General features: G+C 43.6%; 3 protein-coding genes across 4 annotated transcripts in view; 2 read left to right on the forward strand and 1 right to left on the reverse strand.

Moving 5' to 3' along the window:
* LOC146509165 (methyltransferase-like protein 27) overlaps positions 1–21,482 on the forward strand; it is a 35,336-nt gene extending 13,854 nt beyond the window's left edge. The window contains exons 2-7 of one of the 2 annotated variants that reach the window (XM_085176403.1): positions 13,537–13,601; positions 13,706–13,843; positions 16,414–16,542; positions 16,929–17,064; positions 18,372–18,464; positions 21,075–21,482. In XM_085176403.1, the coding sequence (XP_085032529.1) occupies positions 13,727–13,843; positions 16,414–16,542; positions 16,929–17,064; positions 18,372–18,464; positions 21,075–21,313 (714 nt within the window). In that variant the 5' untranslated portion in view covers positions 13,537–13,601; positions 13,706–13,726 and the 3' untranslated portion in view covers positions 21,314–21,482. Of the gene's footprint in view, positions 1–13,536; positions 13,844–16,413; positions 16,543–16,928; positions 17,065–18,371; positions 18,465–21,074 lie in introns of those variants that run through there. The other variant, XM_085176402.1, reaches the window with a different exon arrangement.
* LOC146509166 (uncharacterized) lies at positions 1,043–6,217 on the reverse strand. Its single transcript, XM_085176364.1, has 2 exons — positions 2,188–6,217; positions 1,043–1,908 (listed from the first exon to the last, which is right to left on the reverse strand). Exon 1 carries the CDS (start codon positions 6,197–6,199, stop codon positions 4,361–4,363), a length of 1,839 nt encoding a protein of 612 aa, XP_085032490.1. The 5' UTR covers positions 6,200–6,217; the 3' UTR covers positions 1,043–1,908; positions 2,188–4,360.
* On the forward strand, positions 7,609–11,062 carry LOC146509167 (macrophage mannose receptor 1-like). The gene is made up of 5 exons (XM_085176588.1): positions 7,609–7,615; positions 8,950–9,297; positions 9,462–9,800; positions 9,870–10,048; positions 10,919–11,062. Exons 1-5 carry the CDS (start codon positions 7,609–7,611, stop codon positions 11,060–11,062), a joined length of 1,017 nt encoding a protein of 338 aa, XP_085032714.1.
* Positions 21,483–22,423: the final 941 nt, after the last annotated feature.

Consider the following 22,423-nt stretch of genomic DNA (forward strand, 5'->3'; position numbering starts at 1 on the left):
GTTAACTATTAACAACTATTAAAGTTGATATCACTGAAAACAGGTACATACGAAAACCAAATAAGATTTTGTAACCATTAATAATCTGTTTTAAGCAGAAATAAATTACAAGTTAATGTTTCAACTCATTGTAGGATGTCATCAGAATACTTTAATAATCCCTAAGGAAACTATGTGGGTTACATTTGCTACAAGACACTAACAGTAACAGGCTAAACTTATTTAAATAATACAATATGTTACACACAGGTTACAATGTGTGTTCCTCTCCTGTGCTCAGGTTTACCAACCTACAACAGTGTAAAGTTGCAAACTGTTGCAAACTGCTCTTTCAAAGGCTTTAAAAGCACACGCTGCTAGGACGTGATTTCAAAATAAAGCGGACCACACCCATAGCTTGTTCTGCCTAGTTCAAATTCACGGGAACATAATTATATGAAATTCCGCTTGACGCGTCTTCAGTGAGAAAAACGTTTCGTCACTCATCCAACTGACTTCTTTAGTCAAGGAGGCCATTTATGTAAAGACCATCTCTGAGTCGAGGAGGCGGCCTAAGGGTACATCTGTCATGCTGTGACATGCACGCTGTGATTGCAGCCATTCTCCAACTCTCTGTGAATGGTACTCGTGGTTATTGATCAAAGAATTAATCATTGATCAATCATCAGAATCAGAATACTTTATTGATCCCTGGGGGAAATTTTTTTTTTGTTACAGTGCTTCATTATAAACCAACATTATCAAGACAGACAATATGCTAACTAAGAATAGCACAATATATATATATATATACACATATATACACACATATACACATATATATATACATACGTATTTAAATATGAGTATATATATATATATGTATATATATATATATATATATATATATACGTATATATATATATATATATGTATATATATACGTATGTAAATATATATATATATATATATATATATATATATATATATATATATATATATACGTATATATATATATACGTATATATATATATATATATATATATATATATATATATATATACACACATGTATATATACATAAGTCACTCATTAATAAATAGCTGGAAAAGAAACACGTGTAGTTGTAGCAGTAACCAGTGTGTTAAGTGGATGCGTTGTACAGGAATGATTTCCTGTGTCGTTCAGTGGTGCTTTTCGGTAATCTCAGTCTTTCACTGAACGTGCTCCTGTGACTGACCAGCATGTCATGGAGTGGGTGGGAGGTGTTATCCAACATTGTCTTTATCTTGGACAACATCCGCCTCTCCGACATCACCTTGAGGGTGTCCAGCTCCATCCCCACAACATTACTGGCCTTACGGATCAGTTTATCGAGTCTGTTGGCATCTGTGACCCTCAGCCTGCTCCCCCAGCATGCAACAGCATAGAGGATCGCACTGGCCACAACAGACTCGTAGAAAATCCTCAGCATTTTCTGGCAGATGTTGAAGGACCTCAGTCCCCTCAAAAAATAGAGACAACTCCGGCCCTTCCTGTAAAGTGCTGTGGTGTTTTTAGCCCAGTCCAGTTTATTGTCAATGTTTACTCCAAGGTATTTATAGTCCTCCTGGATTGAAACAGGGGTCAAGTGTTTCCTGGTCTTCCGGAAGTCCACGATCACTTCCTTGGTCTTTGCCACGTTGAGCTGCAGATGATTCTGCTCACGCCACGTGACAAAGGAGTCGACCACAGCCCGGTGCTCTGTCTCATCATCATGACTATTTGGAAATTAATGATCAGGGAGCTGATGTCCCAGCCTAAAATGGAGAGAATGTTGTCTTTGGGAGTTTAGCTGATTTGATTTAGAGCGGCAAGGTATGGTGGGTGTGTTCCGGTTAAAGAACACGGAGGCAGCTTCCAAGTTTAGGAGATTTATTCAGCTGTGGTCTGTAGTAACGATACATAAAGCAACCATCAGTACAGCACACATAAAATATTCAACATGTCTAGACATTATTCTAGCACAGAGATAGCACAAGGAACTGTATTCAACACTCACATCTATAACAACTTCAACAATTACACAAGATTTATAATTAGCATTAACTAGCTTAGTAGCTTACATAGCATATTAGCGTATTAGCATAGGATAACATTAGCATAGCCACGAGGGAACAAACACACAATAGCAGCTGACATACACAACATCATGTAAACAGAACCCACCTTCTGGCATTCACACACAGCAATAAACCAAAACCCACGAGATACTGGTGAGAGGACACAAGGAAAAAATGCTGGCTATCAGCAGCTACTAAGGCAGACTAGCAGCACACGGCACAGAGTGGTGCATTCAAGGAGCGTCAACATAGACATGGTGAGTTCAAAAACGTAGGACATATCAATTTCCACAGCGCAAACACTATCTATAAACAAACCACAACACTTCAACCAAGCAAATAACGTGTAATCAGTGGGCTTTCTAACACAGCCGCCCCCGACTGTCTGCACAGACAGTCGAATCCAAGGTAGAAAGGTCACTCAGGTACGTGGATCCTTATCAATCGACTCCAGTCGAGTAAAAGGGTGGTTTATACAGACGCAGACGAGCTGGTGGCAGATCTGCCATCTTTGGGATGGAAGGATTGGCACGCCAAGCCTGACACTGCCTGCAGTCCCTCTGCTACCATCTGACTGCTGCCCTCCCCAGGAGGATCGAGAACCGGCGACGTAGTTCAGCCAACACTCTTTCTGGTCCAGGATGAAGGAGGGTCTCATCAAAATCCTGGATGATGAGCTTAGTCAGAGGATGTTTTGGGTCCAGTATGATCGGGTGGATGGTGTCTAGCTCCAGCAACTCTTCGTAACCTTCCTCCAACTCTGATGAGTTCCGTATCCTTATCATATTCGGGTGATAAGGAGTTCAAACGGCTGTTGGTTGGCAATGGTCTGCCAGACCTGAGTGCCTTGGCCTCCTCTGGGAATGACTCTGACTGGGCCTTCATCAGGAGGAGTTTCTCAGCTTTGATGTAATCCTCTGTTTCACTGTGCGAGCTTGAGTTTGGGTCAGCCGCCCCATGTAGGGACCGTGCTGTTGTCTTCATGAGATCCTTCCAGGTGGAGAACATGCTGATTTCAGGAAGTTGAGGGCAGGAGTCAACCCTAACCTGTCCACAGAAATATGATTTCTTCAGCTCACCATCCTCTGGCTCTGGATATGCTGGTGGGCTGGTCGGCCAATGATCCTCGGATCGACGTAAAAACTCAGGGCCTTGGTGCCACCGGTGTGGTCGTGACAGCTCCTTCAAGGTCTTGCCCCGGGTAATGTCATCTGCAGGGTTATTCGCGCTATCCACATATCTCCAGGTGCTCCCATCTGTAACACTCTGGATCTCTGCCACCCGCGTGCCCACAAAAACTTTATAGCTGCAAGATTCTGACTTGATCCAGTGGAGCACGGTAGTAGAGTCCGACCAGAGAATAACTTTTCGAATGGGCAGCGTGAGCTCAGCTTGAAGGAGACCAGCTAGTTGTGCACCGGTGAGAGTTGCACTTAGCTCCAACCGTGGCATGGACAACTGTTTCTTTGGAGCCACTCGGGATCTAGCCATTACAAAGGCAACATAGACTTCCTTCTGAGCAGTTTCTGTCCGCAGGTAAGCGACAGACCCATATGCTCTCTCGGAAGCGTCGCAAAAGATGTGAAGGTCTCTGCTTGAAGCAGACAAATCAGCAGACGCTGGTGCATAACATCTGGGGATTTCCATTTGGATAAGATCCGGAATCTCCTTTTCCCAGGCAAGCCATCTGTCACGAAGGCTAGGTGGCTGGATCGGGTCGTCCCAGCCGAGCTGCTCCTTCCAAAGATCCTGTACCAGAATCTTGGCCCGCATGGTGAACGGCACTATATAACCTAGCGGATCATACTGACACGCAAGTGTTTTGTAGACGTTCCTCAGTGTGGGTTCAGTTCTCTCCCCCAGTCGATGTCTGTATTTGAAGGAGTCACGAAGGCAATCCCATGTCAATCCCAGAGTTGGCTCCCAAAGGTCCGTGCTAGACTGAGAGAGCCATAGGTCACTACTCTCAGATCTGACATTGGATGGAAGATGCTCAATGACAGCAGGAATGTTGCTGGCCCATTGACGTATCTCAAAGCCCTCGGTGTGAAGCAGCTGGGGCAGACTGTCGACTAGGGCCTTAGCTTCCTCTTGGGAGTGGGTGCTGCGGAGGCAGTTATCCACATAGAACGACTGCTCTACACAATCGACGAGGTCATGATTGGACCTACAAGTGTCCCGGACGTGCTGCTGCAGTGCATAGATGGCGCAGCAAGGACTGCATGTAGTGCCAAATGGTAGCACTTGCCATTCATAGATCTTCGGCTCTTCATTCCTCTTCATGTCCAGAGGAAGCGCAGCACTGGTTTGTCTTCTGGCAACAGGCGTATCTGGTGGAACATACCTTTGATGTCGCCACTCACAGCAACTGGATACTGTCGAAACCAAAGAAGAACTCCTAGCAAAGATGGACCTAGGGCAGGTCCGGGGAGGAGAATAGAGTTGAGGGACTTCCTTTCATACTGGAAAGAGCAGTTAAAGACGATCCTGTCCTTGTTATTGTGTCGCACCATGTGGTGAGGTATGAACCAGGATTCTGCAGTGGTTCTAGCTATCTCATGTGGCACCACAGCTACATAGCCCAACTTCTCTAGCTTCTGAATCTCCTGACAATATACTTTGGCGCATTGTGGGTCTTTGACAAGTCTCCTCTCTGTACTGCGCAGACTTGGCAAAACTGCTTCCATAGGAGCTTGAAGCGTGGCGGAGTTGGCTCGACGAAGCAGTGGTGTGGCATACCTCTGTGTCCCATCGACAGTGACCCTGATGGTGGATGTCTGGAGTAGGTTCAGAGCTTGCTGATCTTGCTTCGATTGGGTTACCTGCTTCTCGCTCACATAAGGCAGCGTATCAATCTGCCAGAGACGCTCAACATTCCTGAAAAGCTCACTGGTTGGCACAACTGTTGTTGTGAACAGGCACTGCTGCTCAGTTGCAGGAGTTTGGTTGATACTGATAGGACCTTGGAGCGACCAACCAAGCTTCGTATGGACAGCGATGGGTCCCCCTTTCGGGCCCAGATGAACTGGTTCTGTAGGGGCCAGGAGATGAGGCATGTCAGAGCCAATAAGCAGCAGAGGTTGAACATGGTCTACCAAAGGCAGAGGTAAGTCACGCAGGTGTTCATAGCGGCGTTGGAGAATCCTCACCGAATAGGAATGTTCTGAGAGACCAAGGGCATTGGCAGTGAATGCCTTTTGTATATGATACTTCTCCCCAGGTTTGTAGGGGGAAGACACATGGAAGGAGACTGAGGCACCACGAAGCTGCACTACCTCTTGGTGGACAGTCCGCAGGGTAAGTGTCTCAGGCTCTGGGGTGAGGTTTAAGTGTCGAACAGCTTGTGGTAAAATGATGCTTCGTTCTGAGCCATCATCAAGTATTGCATGAGTCTCCAATGTTTGGTCCCTGTTGTACAGCAAGACCTTTACAACTTTCAGCATCACCTTGGGGGAACGGTTTGGCCTATCCAAGTACACTGTTGTAGTTGGAGCAGTCATCATGAGCACACTCTTCTGGATCTGCTGGACAGCATCATGCAGTACAGTCAGGTGTTGCTCTCTGCAGGTATTACAAGGTCGTTTGAGGGTGCAAACCTCTGGCTGGTGAGTTCTTCCACATTTCCAGCAACGCTGTTCATCAGTTAACCACCTCACCATCTGGTCGGTGGTCAGTTTTTTAAACTCTACACAAGCATTCAGGAAATGCTCCTTATTCTCGCAGCGCGGACAGTATGGTTTTGGTCTGGATGAGGACTTTGGTCGGAAAGAACTCCCTTCTGCACTGGGGTTTTCCCGGGAAGTCAGGAAGAAGGCTGTAGATTTCTCCTTTGGTGTATGGGGAAGACGCTGGTCTTTCTTTGTCGGCTTATAAGCTTCAGGACTATAGAGTGAAGCAGCTCTACCTGCGATGCGCTTCGCTTGGGATTTCATCTGCAGCCAGGAACTCAGATCAGGCAGGGTATAGGTTTGGTCAGTACCTGTCCGAAGAATGCCTTGGTTCAGGCAATGCTCTACAAACCCATCGCGATAACTGGGTGGCATCTTACTCAGTAGTCGGTCGACATGAGACCCACATCTTAGCTCAAAGCCGTTCTGGCCCTCCAGTGTCCTAAGCATCCCTATTAGAGATTAGATAGACAAGGCAAATGCATCAAAGGCTTCTGCATCGCCGAATTTGATAGCTGGAGCATTCAGAATTGTGCCCAATTCACTTTGGACGAGCTGACGGGGTTGCCCATACTTGTCCTGCAGGGCGTGCATGGCCATGGTGTACGGCGTTGGGTCGTGCATGTATGCCTTAGCTAGCTGGATTGCGCTAGGTAGCCGTAGGTGCCCAAGCAGCACTTGATATTTATACTGCTCATTCAGGTGTGGATGACTGTTCAACAGGTTGTCAAGGGCCATTTTCAATAAGGCAAAGTCACTTTCACGGCCACTCTCAAAGGAGGGAATCATAGGTTTGGGAATGCCATAACCTGTGGCGAGGAAAGGGTACGCATTAGCTGTCGGTAGTTGATGTAGCTCGGACTTAGTCCGGGTGGGAGTGCAAGATAACTCTGCTTTGGCAGGGTTAGGGCAGGCTGCACGAGTGTACTGCGATGGCTGAGCTGAGAATGGAGTAGATGCCTGGTAAGAGGTATCAGGTGCAAAGGTAGTAGACCGAGGTCCAGCTGGAACAGTTGGGTGCAGCACTTGGGGCATGCATTGAGAATGCAATGGATGCGAGGCCATGGTTACTGGAGGTGGAGCTACCACGGGCGCTGGAGGCTGAGTCACGGTAAGTGTTGAGGGTGGAGCGACTAGCGGTAGAGGAGGCTGACCCACGGGACCGACTGAAGGTAGAGCTGCATGGGAGCTCGAATTACTATTCTCCGATGGGCATGGTGAGACTCTGGAACCACTGGGTTCTTGTGCTTTCTCTTTAAGGAGAGAAGTAACCATCTTGGCTATCTCCAACTCGTTTACCCTCTTCTTTAGCTGTCGTCGCCTCTCCAGCTGTCTGTTCAGCGATTCTTGGGTTCTAATGGCTTCTTCTTGTAGCTGCTGGGCCTCTCTGGCTTGAGCTTGAAGTCGTTGACATTCATATTCGACTTGTTGATCCTCTTCTAGGTGCTGTTGGAATTCCTCAAGTTCCATCTGCTTTACTCGCTCTTCGAGCTGGGCTGTTTCCAGGTCTGATAATGCGTGGGAAGGGAATCTGCTTATCGACGAGCGTGATGCCCTTGTGGACCTGGAGCTGGAACTCCTCTGGGATGAGCGTGTTTTACCACTATGTGAACACTGGGAAGCAGTAGCCGGTTGCGTGGTTTGGGTTTGTCCCTCAAGAGGGAGTGTTGAAACCTCATAATCGGTCAGGTAAGCAGGTGGCCGTCGCTCTCTCTGCGAAACACGTGGGGGTGCTGAGTTAGTCTGGACATCTGTCTGTTCCATACCTTAATCAGTACTCTACTCCGGCTCGAAGGACCATAAAATGGAGAGAATGTTGTCTCCGGGAGTTTAGCTGATTTGATTTAGAGCGGCAAGGTATGGTGGGTGTGTTCCGGTTAAAGAACACGGAGGCAGCTTCCAAGTTTAGGAGATTTATTCAGCTGTGGTCTGTAGTAACGATACATAAAGCAACCATCAGTACAGCACACATAAAACATTCAACATGTCCAGACATTATTCTAGCACAGAGATAGCACAAGGAACTGTATTCAACACTCACATCTATAACAACTTCAACAATTACACAAGATTTATAATTAGCATTAACTAGCTTAGTAGCTTACATAGCATATTAGCGTATTAGCATAGGATAACATTAGCATAGCCACGAGGGAACAAACACACAATAGCAGCTGACATACACAACATCATGTAAACAGAACCCACCTTCTGGCATTCACACACAGCAATAAACCATAACCCACGAGATACTGGTGAGAAGACACAAGGAAAAAATGCTGGCTATCAGCAGCTACTAAGGCAGACTAGCAGCACACGGCACAGAGTGGTGCATTCAAGGAGCATCAACATAGACATGGTGAGTTCAAAAACGTAGGACATATCAATTTCCACAGCGCAAACACTATCTATAAACAAACCGCAACACTTCAACCAAGCAAATAACGTGTAATCAGTGGGCTTTCTAACACAGCCCATTGTTCCTTCAGCTGGCTGGTTTCAGTCATTATGTAAATGTACTGGTTATAAGGTTGGAGACCTGCAGTCAGCTGATGATGATGAAACGTTTCTCCTGCTGAAAACATCCAGATGAACAGAATCAACGTTTTGGGATTTCCCAACCTGGATGATTGAGCATCAGGACATGATTATGATAAATACATTAAAAACATTAATGGATCAGGTTATAATTATCACTGTTTTTAGACCAAACATTTTTCTATCAGTTTTGTATCATTGAGGCTTGAAGTCATTTGTTCACGCTGAGCTCTCTGAAGCTACAGCGTTTCAGAGTGAACAGCACGCTGATTCTCCTTTTTCAGCCCCTCTGTTAGAGATGCTGCTGTGATGGGACCATAGTCCTCTTGCATGATTCAAGTTTCACTCTAGAATACTTTGTTATACGGAGAAGTTCAATGTCAAATCAGCGATTCTGTCCTCAAATCATTAGGCCTCAATCGCCGTGCTGACAGGTACTCGAGGTGGTCCATATGATTAAATGATGCACAGATGATATTTCATGTAGAAGGCACCGAATCACAACAGCAGTCAAGTCGAGACTGAGAGTCCTGTTTGTAACTTTGCATTTCATGTGACTTTATAATGACAAACAAACAAACAACATTTTAAAAGGTTCGAGCACCTTTTTGATTTTTTAATCTACACAGAATCATTTGACTGTTTCCCGTGTCGTCACTCAGGTTGTGTGGTGGTCTGTGATCTTCAGCCTGTGCAGCTCCACTACGTCAGTCAACCACTGAAATGGCATGAAGCTGTCCAATACTGCAGACAGAAGTACACCGACCTCGTTAACATCCAGGGACCGGCCAATAACTCGAAAGCCCAGCAGGAAACACCAGGAGGACACATTTGGATCGGACTCTTCAGGAACATGTGGAAATGGTCTCAAACAGGCCTGGTTCAGTCTTCCTGGTTCCAGAACTGGACCTCGAATGAGCCAGGGACGGGACAGTGTGTTATCATATCTCAGTCTGGGTTCTGGTCTGCCAGCGATTGTACAGTTGAGAATCATTTCATCTGTTACAGTGGTGAGTTATTTTTAAATTCACCAACATCAGCATCACACAAAGTCTATACTCATGCAAGATGCTGCAAACAAGTGAAAGTACTGCAAACAGAAAAGAACATAAGAATCAGGACTGTCTCTAAAAACAGTCACTGGTGTGAATCTGTCTATTTTTTCCTTGTTCAGGTGCAACACATCATCAAATCCTGGTTCAGAAACCAATGAATTGGTCTGCTGCTCAGTCTTACTGCAGGGAGAACTACACAGACCTGATAAGCATCAACACAGAGCAGGACAACATCAACATCACTCCTCTGATGCAGTCAAACACTATAAACACCCAAACTGCTTGGATTGGTTTGTACAAAACATCGTGGGAGTGGTCAGATGGAAGCGATGCCACGTACACAAACTGGAAATCTGGGCAGCCTAAAGATGGTGAGGACTGTGCCTTAATGGAAAGGTCAACAGCTTTCTGGCTCAGTAAAGGCTGTAACAAGATTCATGAGTTCCTCTGTTACCAAGGTGGGTCCTTCATCACTGCTTCCTCAGAGTATGATCTTCCTGGTTTGATGACTTCTTATTTCACTGCAGATGTCAAGCCTGCAGAGATGAACGTGACGCACAACGTGACGCACAACGTGACGCACAACGTGACGCACAAGGTGACGCACAACGTGACGCACAACGTGAAGTACAACGTGAAGGTTCAGCTGGGGGCGGGACCTGCAGACCTGAACGACCCGACAGTGCAAGAATCCATCCTGCAGCAGGTCAGAGGTCACGCGATGCCCTGACTCAGTGAGCACACAGTTATAATAATTGTAATAATAAAGTCCCAGTTTTAAACCCAGTGGGAGTTTCCCCCCGATTGGGACCCACACCCAGTTTCACACCTTGGCTCAGGCGATTAGAGGGTCATCAGGGGTCCTTTTGTCCCTCTGTGGGGGGAAACTCCCACTAGGTTTATATCTGGGACTCTCCACCATTTGACCTTAGAACTGAAGAAGCTTCTCGGATGAAGGTGAAACGCCTTCAAGTAACTTCAAGAAGTCCAGACGCTTTTCTTTCCAAGCTCCTTTGACTACGATGACCTGGATGACTGAGAACCTTCACAGACTTATTGTTTTTTCCATTTATTCTCCGTGTGCTCGCTATGAATATTTTCACTGGTCCCTGATAAAGTCCTTGACCCTTCTTTTCTTTGCAGTTACAGATCAATCTCAACATCACACAGGTTCATATTGCCCTACGTTTAGAATTTGATACTGCTGACCATCGTGTTATCCTTGAAAGGCTGAGATATCAGTCGGGTGGATCAGGGTCTGTTTTGGGGCGCTTCTCTCCTGAATGATGTTTGGCTCTGTGTGCAGGTCCTTCTCCTTCCTGCGGTGTACCGCCAGGTTTTGTTTTGGGGCCTTTATTGCTGCCGGTTGTGACATTTATCATGGGAGGTGCTATATAAACAAAATCGTACTTTTTAAATTTATTTTTGTAAATTATGAAGGAGCATGTGGTGGACATCAAAGAACTGCAGCCCGACCTGTCATCGTGAACCAGTCGCACTTTATAGCAATACAAACTTCTTTCACCTCGACCAGTCAGTGAGGAGCTTCTGTTGATATATGAAAACTGTGTTTCAGCTGAAGGTGAAGCTGGGGGAGGAAGGCATCACGGAGGAGGTGAAGCTGACGTGGAAGACGCAGCCTGATGGGAAGATTTTCCACAGAGTGGGTCCAACAGAGCCTCCTGGATACTCTGTGGAGGAAGACTGTGACACGGTGTAAACGTTTCCTAATTTCTATTGGCTGATGTTCTTCTAGCTGTCTTCACTATCATTACATGATCTGTGGATTAAACTTTCTTTAATTCCACAACAGGAACAGGTAATTATTTTATGGCTACAATATATTCTGCATCATTAATGATATAATCTATAGTATTGATCCTGCATTAAGATGTTTATTGAAACCTGCTGGCTTTACATTAACCTTCTATTACAGCTACAGCTAAGACCATTTTATACACATGCATTTTGTGCTCAGTAAAGAGTTAAAGCTCAGTCATTAAAGGTCTCAAGCTTTGTTTGGTGCGAATGTCCAGGCAATCTACTGTAGGTGACTTAGAGCAACAGAAGGTTAAAACTGCAAACACGCTTACAAAACACATATAGTTCATATAATCTAGAAACAGGCTTGAGTGGAGGCCTGGATGTATTCAGCTTCTTGTTGTAACCTGTGGCATTTGAGTTTGCTTAGCAACAGATGACAGAAGATGGGTCAACAGGAGCACGAGTCCACCTCCAGGGCCTGAAATCATCGCCATATTTGGGAAAAGATGTTAGAAAAAGGAACTTCTGTGTCTGACCTTAGCTCTCAAAATTGCTCATTGTCTGTACAAAATGCAAATGATGTTCTTAGAAATACAAAATATGTTATTAGAACGCGTGACGGGTTTAATGCTGACGTTATATAAACTATTCTCTGTGTGTTTACGGCAGAAGAAGTCTGCAGATGTGATGCTGTGTACTTCTTCCCACACGTGTGTTCTTAATAAACTCTTCATCTGATTGCACTCTGCTGGGCCTCCACTGGTTTGTTTTTGTGCCACTTGTCGAATTCGGGACACTGCACTCGTACAATGTCACACCTGCTCGAAAGCATGAAAATGTTCTGAACTTTTTGCTGGAAATAAACTGTCAAACACATGTGCATTACCATGTCTGTTCTTACCTTATCAGACAGCTTTAGTTCCCCGAGCTGAGCACATGTTGTAAGTAGAAAGAGAGCATATTTCTCCTATACCGGCTTCCCTTCAGGTTTAGACAGGCCTGACTGTGGGAGAATTACAGCAGATCAGCAGTTTCTGAAATACCTGCCAACAAAACCTGTTTTGCTGGGTTTGAACTTGCCTTGAGTCGGTTGTATCGTGTGAGTCACAGCTTATTTACATGAGTAACAAACTGGCAGGTGATTGTGATGTGCTGTGACTTGAAGATCAGCAAAATAAGAATAAAATAAAGCTTTAAATGACAAAGTATAACATTTGGATTCAAATTAGCAGAGTAAAAGTCAAAAGTAGCACAAATACTTCAACAAAGTACGAGTAGGCTGTGTACAACTGCTCTTCACTAAAGTAAATTCATGTGTGTAACATCGGTGTCCACGTTTTAAAAAGAGTTAGAACTCGTAACTATTTCATAAATGACAATGAAACCAAGCAGGATGAGAAGTTACAGTCTCACATCTGTAGGGGACTGAATGTGTGACAGATGTGAAGAGAGCGATCAGTCGGGTCAGAGAAAATCTGATTGTGTTTAACTGTAACAAAGTATCTGAAGAGAGCAATCATCACCTGAAGGAAACACATATCAGAAGAACAGACAAATGATTAGTTCGTTTTCAGTGTCACCTCATTGTTCATCTGTTAGAAGCCGCTCAATCTCATCCTGATCGAGTTTAAAGGAGCTGCCATGTTTGGTCTTTTTTACATGACACCATGAGAGGCAGAAAGACTCAGCAATCCAGTCACAGCAGCCCAAACCCTGGAATGTGCATGTGTTCAGAAAATAAATGGTTTTATGTTTTTATGAGTGATGTCATCCCTTTAAACAGCTTGGACTGCAGCCTCAGACTCGGAGAATCATTCGTTTTATCGATCACTGTAATTAATAAAAACCCACAGCTATCAACCGTCGTGATACTTTATCTTTGTTGAGACAACGCCGGTCTCTGCGATTCTTTTGGTCCTGGTAGAGATCACTCTGAGATGTTTCCATGTTTTACACAATCCTTGTATTACCCATTATTCTTACAGATACATCTGGAGATCATTACACTGCATTCCTATGCAGTCCTATGCTAAAGGCTGATCTAAAGAATTCCACACAACAGTTACAGTTATAACCTCTGGTCTCCTCCCCCCTACAGTAAACACCCCCACAATGGAAATACACTAGTACAGTGGCCAAGGGCGCTGACACCCTGACCCCCACCTCCTTTTAAGGTAGTGCCCATTTGCCCTTTGTCTGCCCCTCACCCTCAGTAACTCTTGTTTCATGCCCTGGGGGTGGGGGTTGATCCTCCTGCCCTGCACCTCAGTTCTTTGTTCCCATCCAAGGCCTATTTTCTATTTTGTATCCTTACACCCATTACCACAATATTATAATGTTGCAAGCGATCACAACTATATTCTCTTTAACGTTGATGTACATTAAGGAATCTATTCTCAACAATCTTAAACATGTATTTTTCTCCTGCAGTCACCTAAAACCAACGTAGCCCGTCTGTGTCGAAGATACTTGTGGTGCCTGGCGGGCACAGTCAGGTTAGTCGGGTCTGTAATGATAAGCAGCTGTTGCTATAAGTTAACGTAGTTTCACTGACACGTAGGGTCTCTACGCGTCAGTGAGTCTGCTGCACTCTCTCCAGGTCTGAGCTCAGCTCCTCATCATGTCGGACTCCAGAAGAACTGTGGACGATATGAGGCTCTTGTTTCAGTCCCGCAAAGGCTTCGATTCGCGCAAGATTACGGATTTTTACAACAGCTGGGCTGAGACGTACGAACAGGTGAGGAGAAAGAAAGGCCTCCTGGGCTGACTCTGTGAACCGATAAATAAATATCAAACGCGCATTAACTGGTCTTTGGACTCAGTCTGGCAGTGAAGACCAGTTCTTACCGTTTCTTCTCAAATAATCAGAATGTTTCCGCCCTGACCTCAAGCAAAAAAACACAACACCCCGAAAACTTTCAGATTGGACCTGAGATTTTCTCCTGCTAACCCTAAACTCACAGGTGTGGAGCTGACGGAGTGAGCTGCTCTTCTTTTTCTTCGATAAACCAGATGAAATATTCAGTTTATTCGTTGTAAGAGCAGATTATTTAATCTAAGAAAGTTTTAAATACAAAATGAGCGCTCAGAGCTGGCATCGTCATCTATCGAGGCCAGATTAGGTCGCAGTGCGCTTTGTTCTCTGCTGCCAGAGTTCACCAAAGAGACGCAGCTGCGTAATGATTCATTTATAAAAATACCAGTTTATATAAAAAGATGCAGTCGGGTCGTTTTATGAGGCAGAAACTCCTGAACGAAATAATAAAGTGTAAGCGCATCTTATTTCTCTCTGAAAACATCAGAGGGCACATGGTGCGTTACAAAGCCCCGACGACGGAGGATCGATCCAGAGGAGAGTTTCATTCAGTAGCGGTTTTAGATACGGGCGACACGGGCGGTTGCCCGGGGCGGCATCGTGGTGGGGTATCGGCAAAAAAAATATAAAATGCTCGTACTCATGCTGCCCCGACGTCAACCAGCGCATATTGGGAATGTCACAGGCACCGATCGGCTTTCTATCGCCCATTTGCTGGGAGTAAGGGCGCCCTGCTGCTTGCGGCACAGGGAGGAGAGGGCGGGGCGGCGGCATCTAATAACCAACTCGCAAACTAAAACAAAATAAAAACAAACCAACAAACACATAAACACCAGACATCATGATACAGACTTATAATTTGCACCGATGTTTTTTCGAAATTCTATACGCGAAAAGTGAGCGCGAGAGCCCTCGGTGCGCATGCTCGCTGCTGAAGTCAAAGTAAACTTTATTGTCATCTCCGCTACATACAGTCCAGTTTATAGAGACGAGACGACGAGGCTCCAGTTACAGCAGTGCAAATAAACAAACAATAAATATAAGAAGAGTAAGAAAATAAATATACACGTTAGGACTCAGGGTAAAGGGATCAATAACAATTTTAAATTTACAGTTTGATGATTTAAAGTCTCACACAAGCCGTCGAAAGGGGAGGGGGGGGGGCTGCTACTTCCAAATAGAGCACATTTCATTTATAATGTTGTAAATCCAAGCTCATTATGTATTCATGATTTGAATCCTGGGTTGTGTGAAATCTCAGAAATAAACCTTAGATAAAGTGAATCTGTGAACTAAGGTGTAGGTGTGTTAGGTTATGTTGTGGTGATCCTCGGGTTGGGGAATGGGTGTTCATACTGGAGTGCAAAACTAAAACCAATGGAAGATGGACAAGAAAAGTTCAAAGTCATCAGGTGCTCAGTTTAGAAAAAAAGATACAAGTAGAGGAAGAGAAACAAGCAAAAGATGCAGGTAAGCAGGTGTGTGATTGGATAATGGCAGGTCATCCTGAAGAACCAGAATCAGAATACTTTATTAATCCCTAAGGAAATTATGCGAGTTACAGTTGCTCCAAGAAGAAATGGTAAAAATAGCAACAGTAACAGACTAAACTCCAAACAATACATTATGTTACAGATTTTAATATTAATGAGTCATTGTCAGTTGTTGATTTGTCCTGTTCTCATTGTATGACATATTATGATGGCTGTTTGGTAGCTGTTTGCATATGCATACTCTGTCTCTCTTCATATGTGTGTGTGTGTGTGTACAACAGTTTTATGTTAATGTACAATCCTCAATATGTTTTGTGTGTGTTTGTGGGGGGGGGGGGGGGGGGGGCGCCAGTGGGAGTGTTCGCCCAGGGCGCCAAACAGGCTAGGACCGCCACTGGTTTCATTATTCATTATAAACCTGAACTCTGTGTGGCGCAGCTGACCCGATGAACACCGAAAATTCACCATCAGATCTGGTTTAGTGGAGACACTCTGAGTGCCAAATGTAAACGCGATACGTGAGGGAGAGCGACATCTGTCCACAGGAAAGAGGAAAGAGAGCAAGACAGGACACACTCAGGGAGGAGAGCAGCGCGCGAAAACTGATGAAGATGGTTATGATGTCACAGGAGGTCACAAGAAAAAAGCAAGCATTGCCGTAAAGAGGCTGCTCATGCTGGAAAACAATTGGAAATTCTGGAAATTCAAATAACTCTGTAAAGAAGAGTGAGCAGAGCTCCTCCGCAGACACGTGAAAGACTCGTTGCAGGATAACACAAACACTTGACTTCAGGTCTTGTCGCCAAGTGTGACACAACTTATTATTATTTATGGGACAATTATTGCAGGGAGATTTGGGAAGTTTTTCCCCTAATAAATGTCTAATGTTCACATTTGTTTGATCTGAAACATGTGGGTGTGACAAAAACAGCCCTGGACAGCCTAAATCCCAACAGCCAATAAGAATGCTTTGTTTTTTCCGCTGCTTTATGTTGACAGGATTCAGAGACAATGGAGTACAGAGCACCACAGCTGGCCGTAGATTTTCTGAACAATCACTTCTGTGGAAATCGTGGAGACGCTCAGGTTCTCGATGTGGCCTGCAGATCTGGACTGGCTGCAAAACTGGTGAACCAATAACTGGAAAACTGTGGATGCTGGCACCTTCCAATAACTGGAAGGAGCCGTCACTCTGAGCTGATTTGAGACCTATAGATGTTTAAAATGCTGATGTCACAAATGGGATTCAGGAAGTTTTACTGTGGTTAACATTTTTATGAATCACACGTGAGGACATGTTCAGATTGATCTAATTATGGAAAAAACAACATTTTAATGAATCCCAAATCAGTTTTGTAAAATAGTAAATGCAAACATGAACTTACCGTCTTACATGTGATTCTTTTTGAAAGTGAGAAATTTCAGCAGTTATTCAAAATCTGTGAAATTCATCCTCAGACGAACATCCAGAGTTCATGCAGGCTCAGAACTGATCGTCTTTTCTCTGTATTTAGATGTTTGACCTCGGCTTCAAACACTTTGTGGGAGTGGATGGTAGTAAGGGCATGCTGGAACAAGCTGCTAAGAGTGGCCTTTATCGGGAGCTCAAACTGGCCTTACTGGGAACAGACCCACTGCCTGCACAGACTGGTACATCACACTCACACTCTGAGCTAACAAAGCAGATAACCCGACAGACACATTAGCACCACAGACAAGAAGACAGCACCGCCAGCTGATAGTAAAACAACACAATTGAGAATAACAACACCTGAGGTTTTATAGGATATGGGGGACTGAAAGTGCCAAAATAAAAAAACTAAATAAATACATAAGTAATGAAATTGTTCATTAATAACTTAAATTATTATTTATTTTTACTTTAAAAGATAGTTAATTACTTAACTATTAAGTATTTGATAATTCATTGGCTACAGCTCAACATGAATTTATTTTATCTGTCAACCCCACCCGTCAAAGTCAGGGGGCAGTGCTAATGCTGATGTAGTCAAAACTTTTGCTACCTATTTAATTTTATAAATATAAAAAATACTTTTATTGAGGATATTGATTAGTTAGATGCTCAAAATATATTTATGTCAATAATGGTCTGAAACTGCAGCTCATCACGGATCAAAAACAGAAGAAAAAGGAGGGAAGACGAACAGTAAAAGCAAAAACAAGACATGAAAAAACCTCACAGAGTAAAACAGGAAACTATCCATGAGATGAAGATTAAAACTAAAAACACTTACAGAGGAACACAGGAGGCTCTACTGCAAAGACACGATAGAGGAAGGAACACGAGAACATTACACGAGAAAGAAGTGCAAAACAAAAGAGGAACCAAAACGTAGAAAAACCCACAACGTGACAATGCCACCTTTTCACCCCAAAACAACTAACTCCTCTAACTCCTCTGTAACTTACTCCTCTCTAACTCCTTTTACTAACTCCTCTGTAACTAACGCCTCTGTAACTAACTCCTCTCTAACTCCTTTTACTAACTCCTCTGTAACTAACGCCTCTGTAACTAACTCCTCTCTAACTCCTTTTACTAACTCCTCTGTAACTAACGCCTCTGTAACTAACTCCTCTCTAACTCCTTTTACTAACTCCTCTGTAACTTACTCCTCTCTAACTCCTTTTACTAACTCCTCTGTAACTAATGCCTCTGTAACTAACTCCTCTCTAACTCCTTTTACTAACTCCTCTGTAACTAACGCCTCTGTAACTAACTCCTCTCTAACTCCTTTTACTAACTCCTCTGTAACTAACGCCTCTGTAACTAACTCCTCTCTAACTCCTTTTACTAACTCCTCTGTAACTAACGCCTCTGTAACTAACTCCTGTCTAACTCCTTTTACTAACTCCTCTGTAACTAACGCCTCTGTAACTAACTCCTCTCAAACTCCTTTTACTAACTCCTCTCCCTCCTGGTCTGCTTCTGCTTTCAGGTGGGTTTGATGTGGTGATCATTACTGGTGCTTTACGTGCTGATTTTGTGCCGGTCAGCGTTATCAGGGAGCTCTGCAAAGCTACTAAACCAGGTAACCAACCAACTTTCAAACAAACAAACTGATGTTAATCTGAGTGAGATATTTTTTCCATTTAATCTAAAACCATTTATCTGATGTGATGAACTCAGACTCTTCTTTAGCTTTCAATAATAACATAATCAATGCTGTGATGTGATTTTTAGAAGATGTCTTGATGCATCTCAATCATCCAGGTAAGTAAATCTCCAAAAGTTGATTCTGTTCATCTGAACGTTTTCAGTGGGAGAAACATTTCGTCATCATCCAGGTGACTTCTTCAGTCTCAGCTGACTGCAGGTTTCTCCAAATCTTATAAACACATTTGCATAATGACTGAAACCAGCCCACTGAAGGAACAATGGGCTGGGAGGTCAGTTCCTTTAATATGCAAATTCTCATGACCATTGATCAATAACCATGAGTCCCATTCACAGAGAGTTGGGGAATGGCTGCAATCACAGCATTGTAAGATGGTGACAGATGTACCCTTAGGCCCCCTCCTCCATTCAGAGATGGTCTTTCCCTTTTCACGTAAATGGCCTGCTTGACTCCGCCCTCAAACCAGCGTTCCTCCCTGTCCAGGATGTTACATCCTCATCCTTGAAAGAGTGTCCACTGGCCTGTAGGTGTGAATAGACTGCAGAGTCCTGGCCTGACGAGGTGGCTCTTCTGTGTTGTAGCCAGAGGTTTTTTGGTTTCCCCGATGTATAAATCCTGGCACTTAACAGCGTACACTAAGTTACTCTGTTTGTGTCGGGGGACCCGATCCTTGGGGTGGACCAGTTTTTGGCGCAGCGTGTTTTGGGGTTTGAAAGCCACAGAGACCTGGTGTTTAGAAAAAATGCGTCTCAGCTGCTCCGATACTCCTGACACATCACTACAGGTTTTCTCTTAGGCAGCGGTTGTCCTTCTCTCCTGGATCAGTTGGAGCTTTCTTTTGGCGCCTTCCCAACTTTGACAAACGTCCAGCCGGGATAACCACATTTACTCACTGATGACACCCAGTTTATCCTCCAGTGGATGATGAGAGTCAGACCTTTAAGTACTGATCTGTATGCGTTGCTGATCAATGGTCATCAGAATTTGCATAATCATAATGAAGGAACTGACCTCCCAGCCCAGTGTTCCTTCAGTGGGCTGGTTTCAGTCATTATGCAAATGTAGTGTTTATAAGATTGAAACCTGCAGTCAGCTGAGACTGAAGAAGTCACCTGGATGATGACGAAATGTTTCTCCCCCAAAACGCTACGTCCAGATGAACAGAATCAACTTTTGGAGATTTTTAGACAGACCACCACACACCTGCTAAGGATATATATATATATATATATATATATATATATATATATTAGGGGTGCAACAATACTCGTATCGATATTGAACCGTTCGATACAGTGCTTTCGGTTCAGTATGCATATGTATCGAACAATACAAAATTTTTAATGAATTTCATCAACTTTCCTTCTGACATGCTGTCTGTGTTGAGAGCTCAGTGGATCTGCGCTCGACAGTGCAGACTAGGCGGAGTAGTCGAGCGCAGATTCACTGAGCGCAGGGCAAGCTAGCGAGACAGAAGCTAAGCTGGTTGCAACATGGCAAATTGAACCTCCCCCACCCTCATTCAGATCTGGCGTTTGGAATTATTTTGGTTTTCATGTGAAGTATGACCCTGAAGGTAAGCGCGTCATGGACTAAAGTAAAACAGTATGTCGGATGTGCCACGCAATGCTCAATTACACGGGTGGGAACTAGGGTGTTAGCACAGTTAGCTCGTTAACGTGTTGGCCGTCCAGCCCCACGCACGGGGCGATCCGCGGTAGCTCGTTAACGGAGATTTACCGTGTTGTGGCGTTAACGTCATTTCAGATTAACGCTGACAGCACTAGTGGGAACACAACGAATATGACTGCACATTTACTCCGACATCATCCTAGTGCAAAGACAAGTGGAAGCAGACAAAAACAACAAGCACGCATGCTACAAACTTTACCCGAGTCATTTAGACAGCCGTTAGCACATGATTCTCCTTATGGGGACCTGATATGTTTAATATGCTGCTGAGAATATAGCCCAGAAGAAGCGTATAGTAGAGCTTTTATTTTGGAAAGAGCCATTTCTCTGTAATAAACTGTCTTTTCCAAAGATGAGTGATTTCTCCATCAGATAGATTTATTATTTTATTACTTTGTTGTTTCAGCAACATTAAATTTAAAAACTGTACTTTTGAGTTAAAATATATATTTATAATTTTAATAAATGACAAATTAAAAAGACATGAACATTTTTTTTGTATCGAAAAAATATTGAACCCTGACACCAAAGTATCGAACCGAACCGTGAATTTTGTGTATCGTTGCACCCCTAATATATATATATATATATATATATATATATATATATAATAAAATAATCTGGTTGTTGTTGGGTCTTCAAATGACAGTAAATGGGACCTCAGATGAATAAAAACACACAATATGTGACAGCATGTGGCAGAGGACTCAAGCTCTCCTGACGTTGGAGCACATCCTACAGTGTCCAGTAAACCTGAGCAAACTTTCTGTTTTTCTAAAAAACGAAAAAGGTCATAAATTGTTGTGGTTTTGTTGTTTTTTTCTCCTTCAGGGGGCTACGTCTGCATGTCCAGACTGGACCCAAAGTCCGAGTCTGGAAACAAATACAAAACATCTATGGAGCGTGAACTGCAGCTGATAGAGGAGGAGGGCCTGTGGAGCCCTGTTGATACCAAAGAGATGCACAACTACATGATGGATGTTTATAATGATAAAAGCCAGGATGAGAACAGAGAGGAATTCCTCCAGGGAACCATGTACCTGTACAGGAAGTCTCTTAATAAGCTGTAAAATTAGGAGTGGAGCCAAAAATGTGAGCTTACATATTCGTCGAGCTTGTGCTGGCGTTAGCGTTAGAGTACAGGGTGCCTTGGATGGTTATTGTTGTTTGTTGGTGATGGTGACGTTATCTATGTAAACCTTTATTTCAGTGGTCAGCACATAAACAACAAAGCTCAAAGTTTACTGAGTTTTTATTTCTTCCACTCGATGTTTTGCTTATGTTTCACAATTCTTCAGTCGATTTCAGCTCACGAGTTTTTAATGTCTCTCTCTTACATTGTCTCTGGTCAACACTCAGCATTAGCACACTGTCACTATTTTTACCTTAAAACAGGGCCCTTAAACATATCTGCTTCAAGAGCACAGCATCAAGTAGCTAAACCAGTAGAAACCAGAAGTAGCAGGAATTCAATTCAACTAAGTTTTATTTATACAGCACCAAATCACAATAACAGTTGTGTCAAGGTGTTGTATACTGTAAGGTAAATATTCCACAGAGGAAATGGAGAAACCCTATGAGCACTTTGGCGACAGTGGGAAGGAAAAACTCCCTTTTAACAGGAAGAAACCTCCAGCAGAACCAGGCTCATGGAGGGGCGGGGCCATCTGCTGTGATTGGTTGGGGTGAGAGAAGGAAGACAGGATAAAGACATGCTGTGGAAGAGAGACAGGTTAATAACAGATATGATTCAATGCAGAGAGGTCTGTTAACACATAGTGTTAACTATTAACAACTATTAAAGTTGATATCACTGAAAACAGGTACATACAAAAACCAAATAATATTTTGTAACCATTAATAATCTGTTTTAAGCAGAAATAAATAACAAGTTAATGTTTCAACTCATTGTAGGATGTTATCAGAATACTTTAATAATCCCTAAGGAAAACCTTTGCTACAAGACACTAACAGTAACAGGCTAAACTTATTTAAATAATACAATATGTTACACACAGGTTACAATATGTGTTCCTCTCCTGTGCTCAGGTTTACAACCTACACTCAGAAAAATTATGGTTCTTAAATGGTTCTTCAGATGTCTTCATGGTTCTTTAAATAACCGTCATACATCAAAGAACCTTTTTATTTTGTGGAAGGTTCTTCAGCTATTACAAATG

Source organism: Neolamprologus multifasciatus, chromosome 11, assembly GCF_963576455.1.
Source record: "Neolamprologus multifasciatus chromosome 11, fNeoMul1.2, whole genome shotgun sequence".
NCBI classification, from domain to species: Eukaryota; Metazoa; Chordata; class Actinopteri; order Cichliformes; family Cichlidae; genus Neolamprologus; species Neolamprologus multifasciatus.

Bases quoted from the DNA above. Each gene is read 5' to 3' on its own strand.
- LOC146509166 (XM_085176364.1), bottom strand. From the start codon at position 6,199: ATGCTTAGGACACTGGAGGGCCAGAACGGCTTTGAGCTAAGATGTGGG.
- LOC146509167 (XM_085176588.1), top strand. The intron at 9,298-9,461 runs GTGAGTTATTTT...TTCCTTGTTCAG, and splicing joins TCATTTCATCTGTTACAGTG to GTGCAACACATCATCAAATC. The intron at 10,049-10,918 runs GTCAGAGGTCAC...ACTGTGTTTCAG, and splicing joins AAGAATCCATCCTGCAGCAG to CTGAAGGTGAAGCTGGGGGA.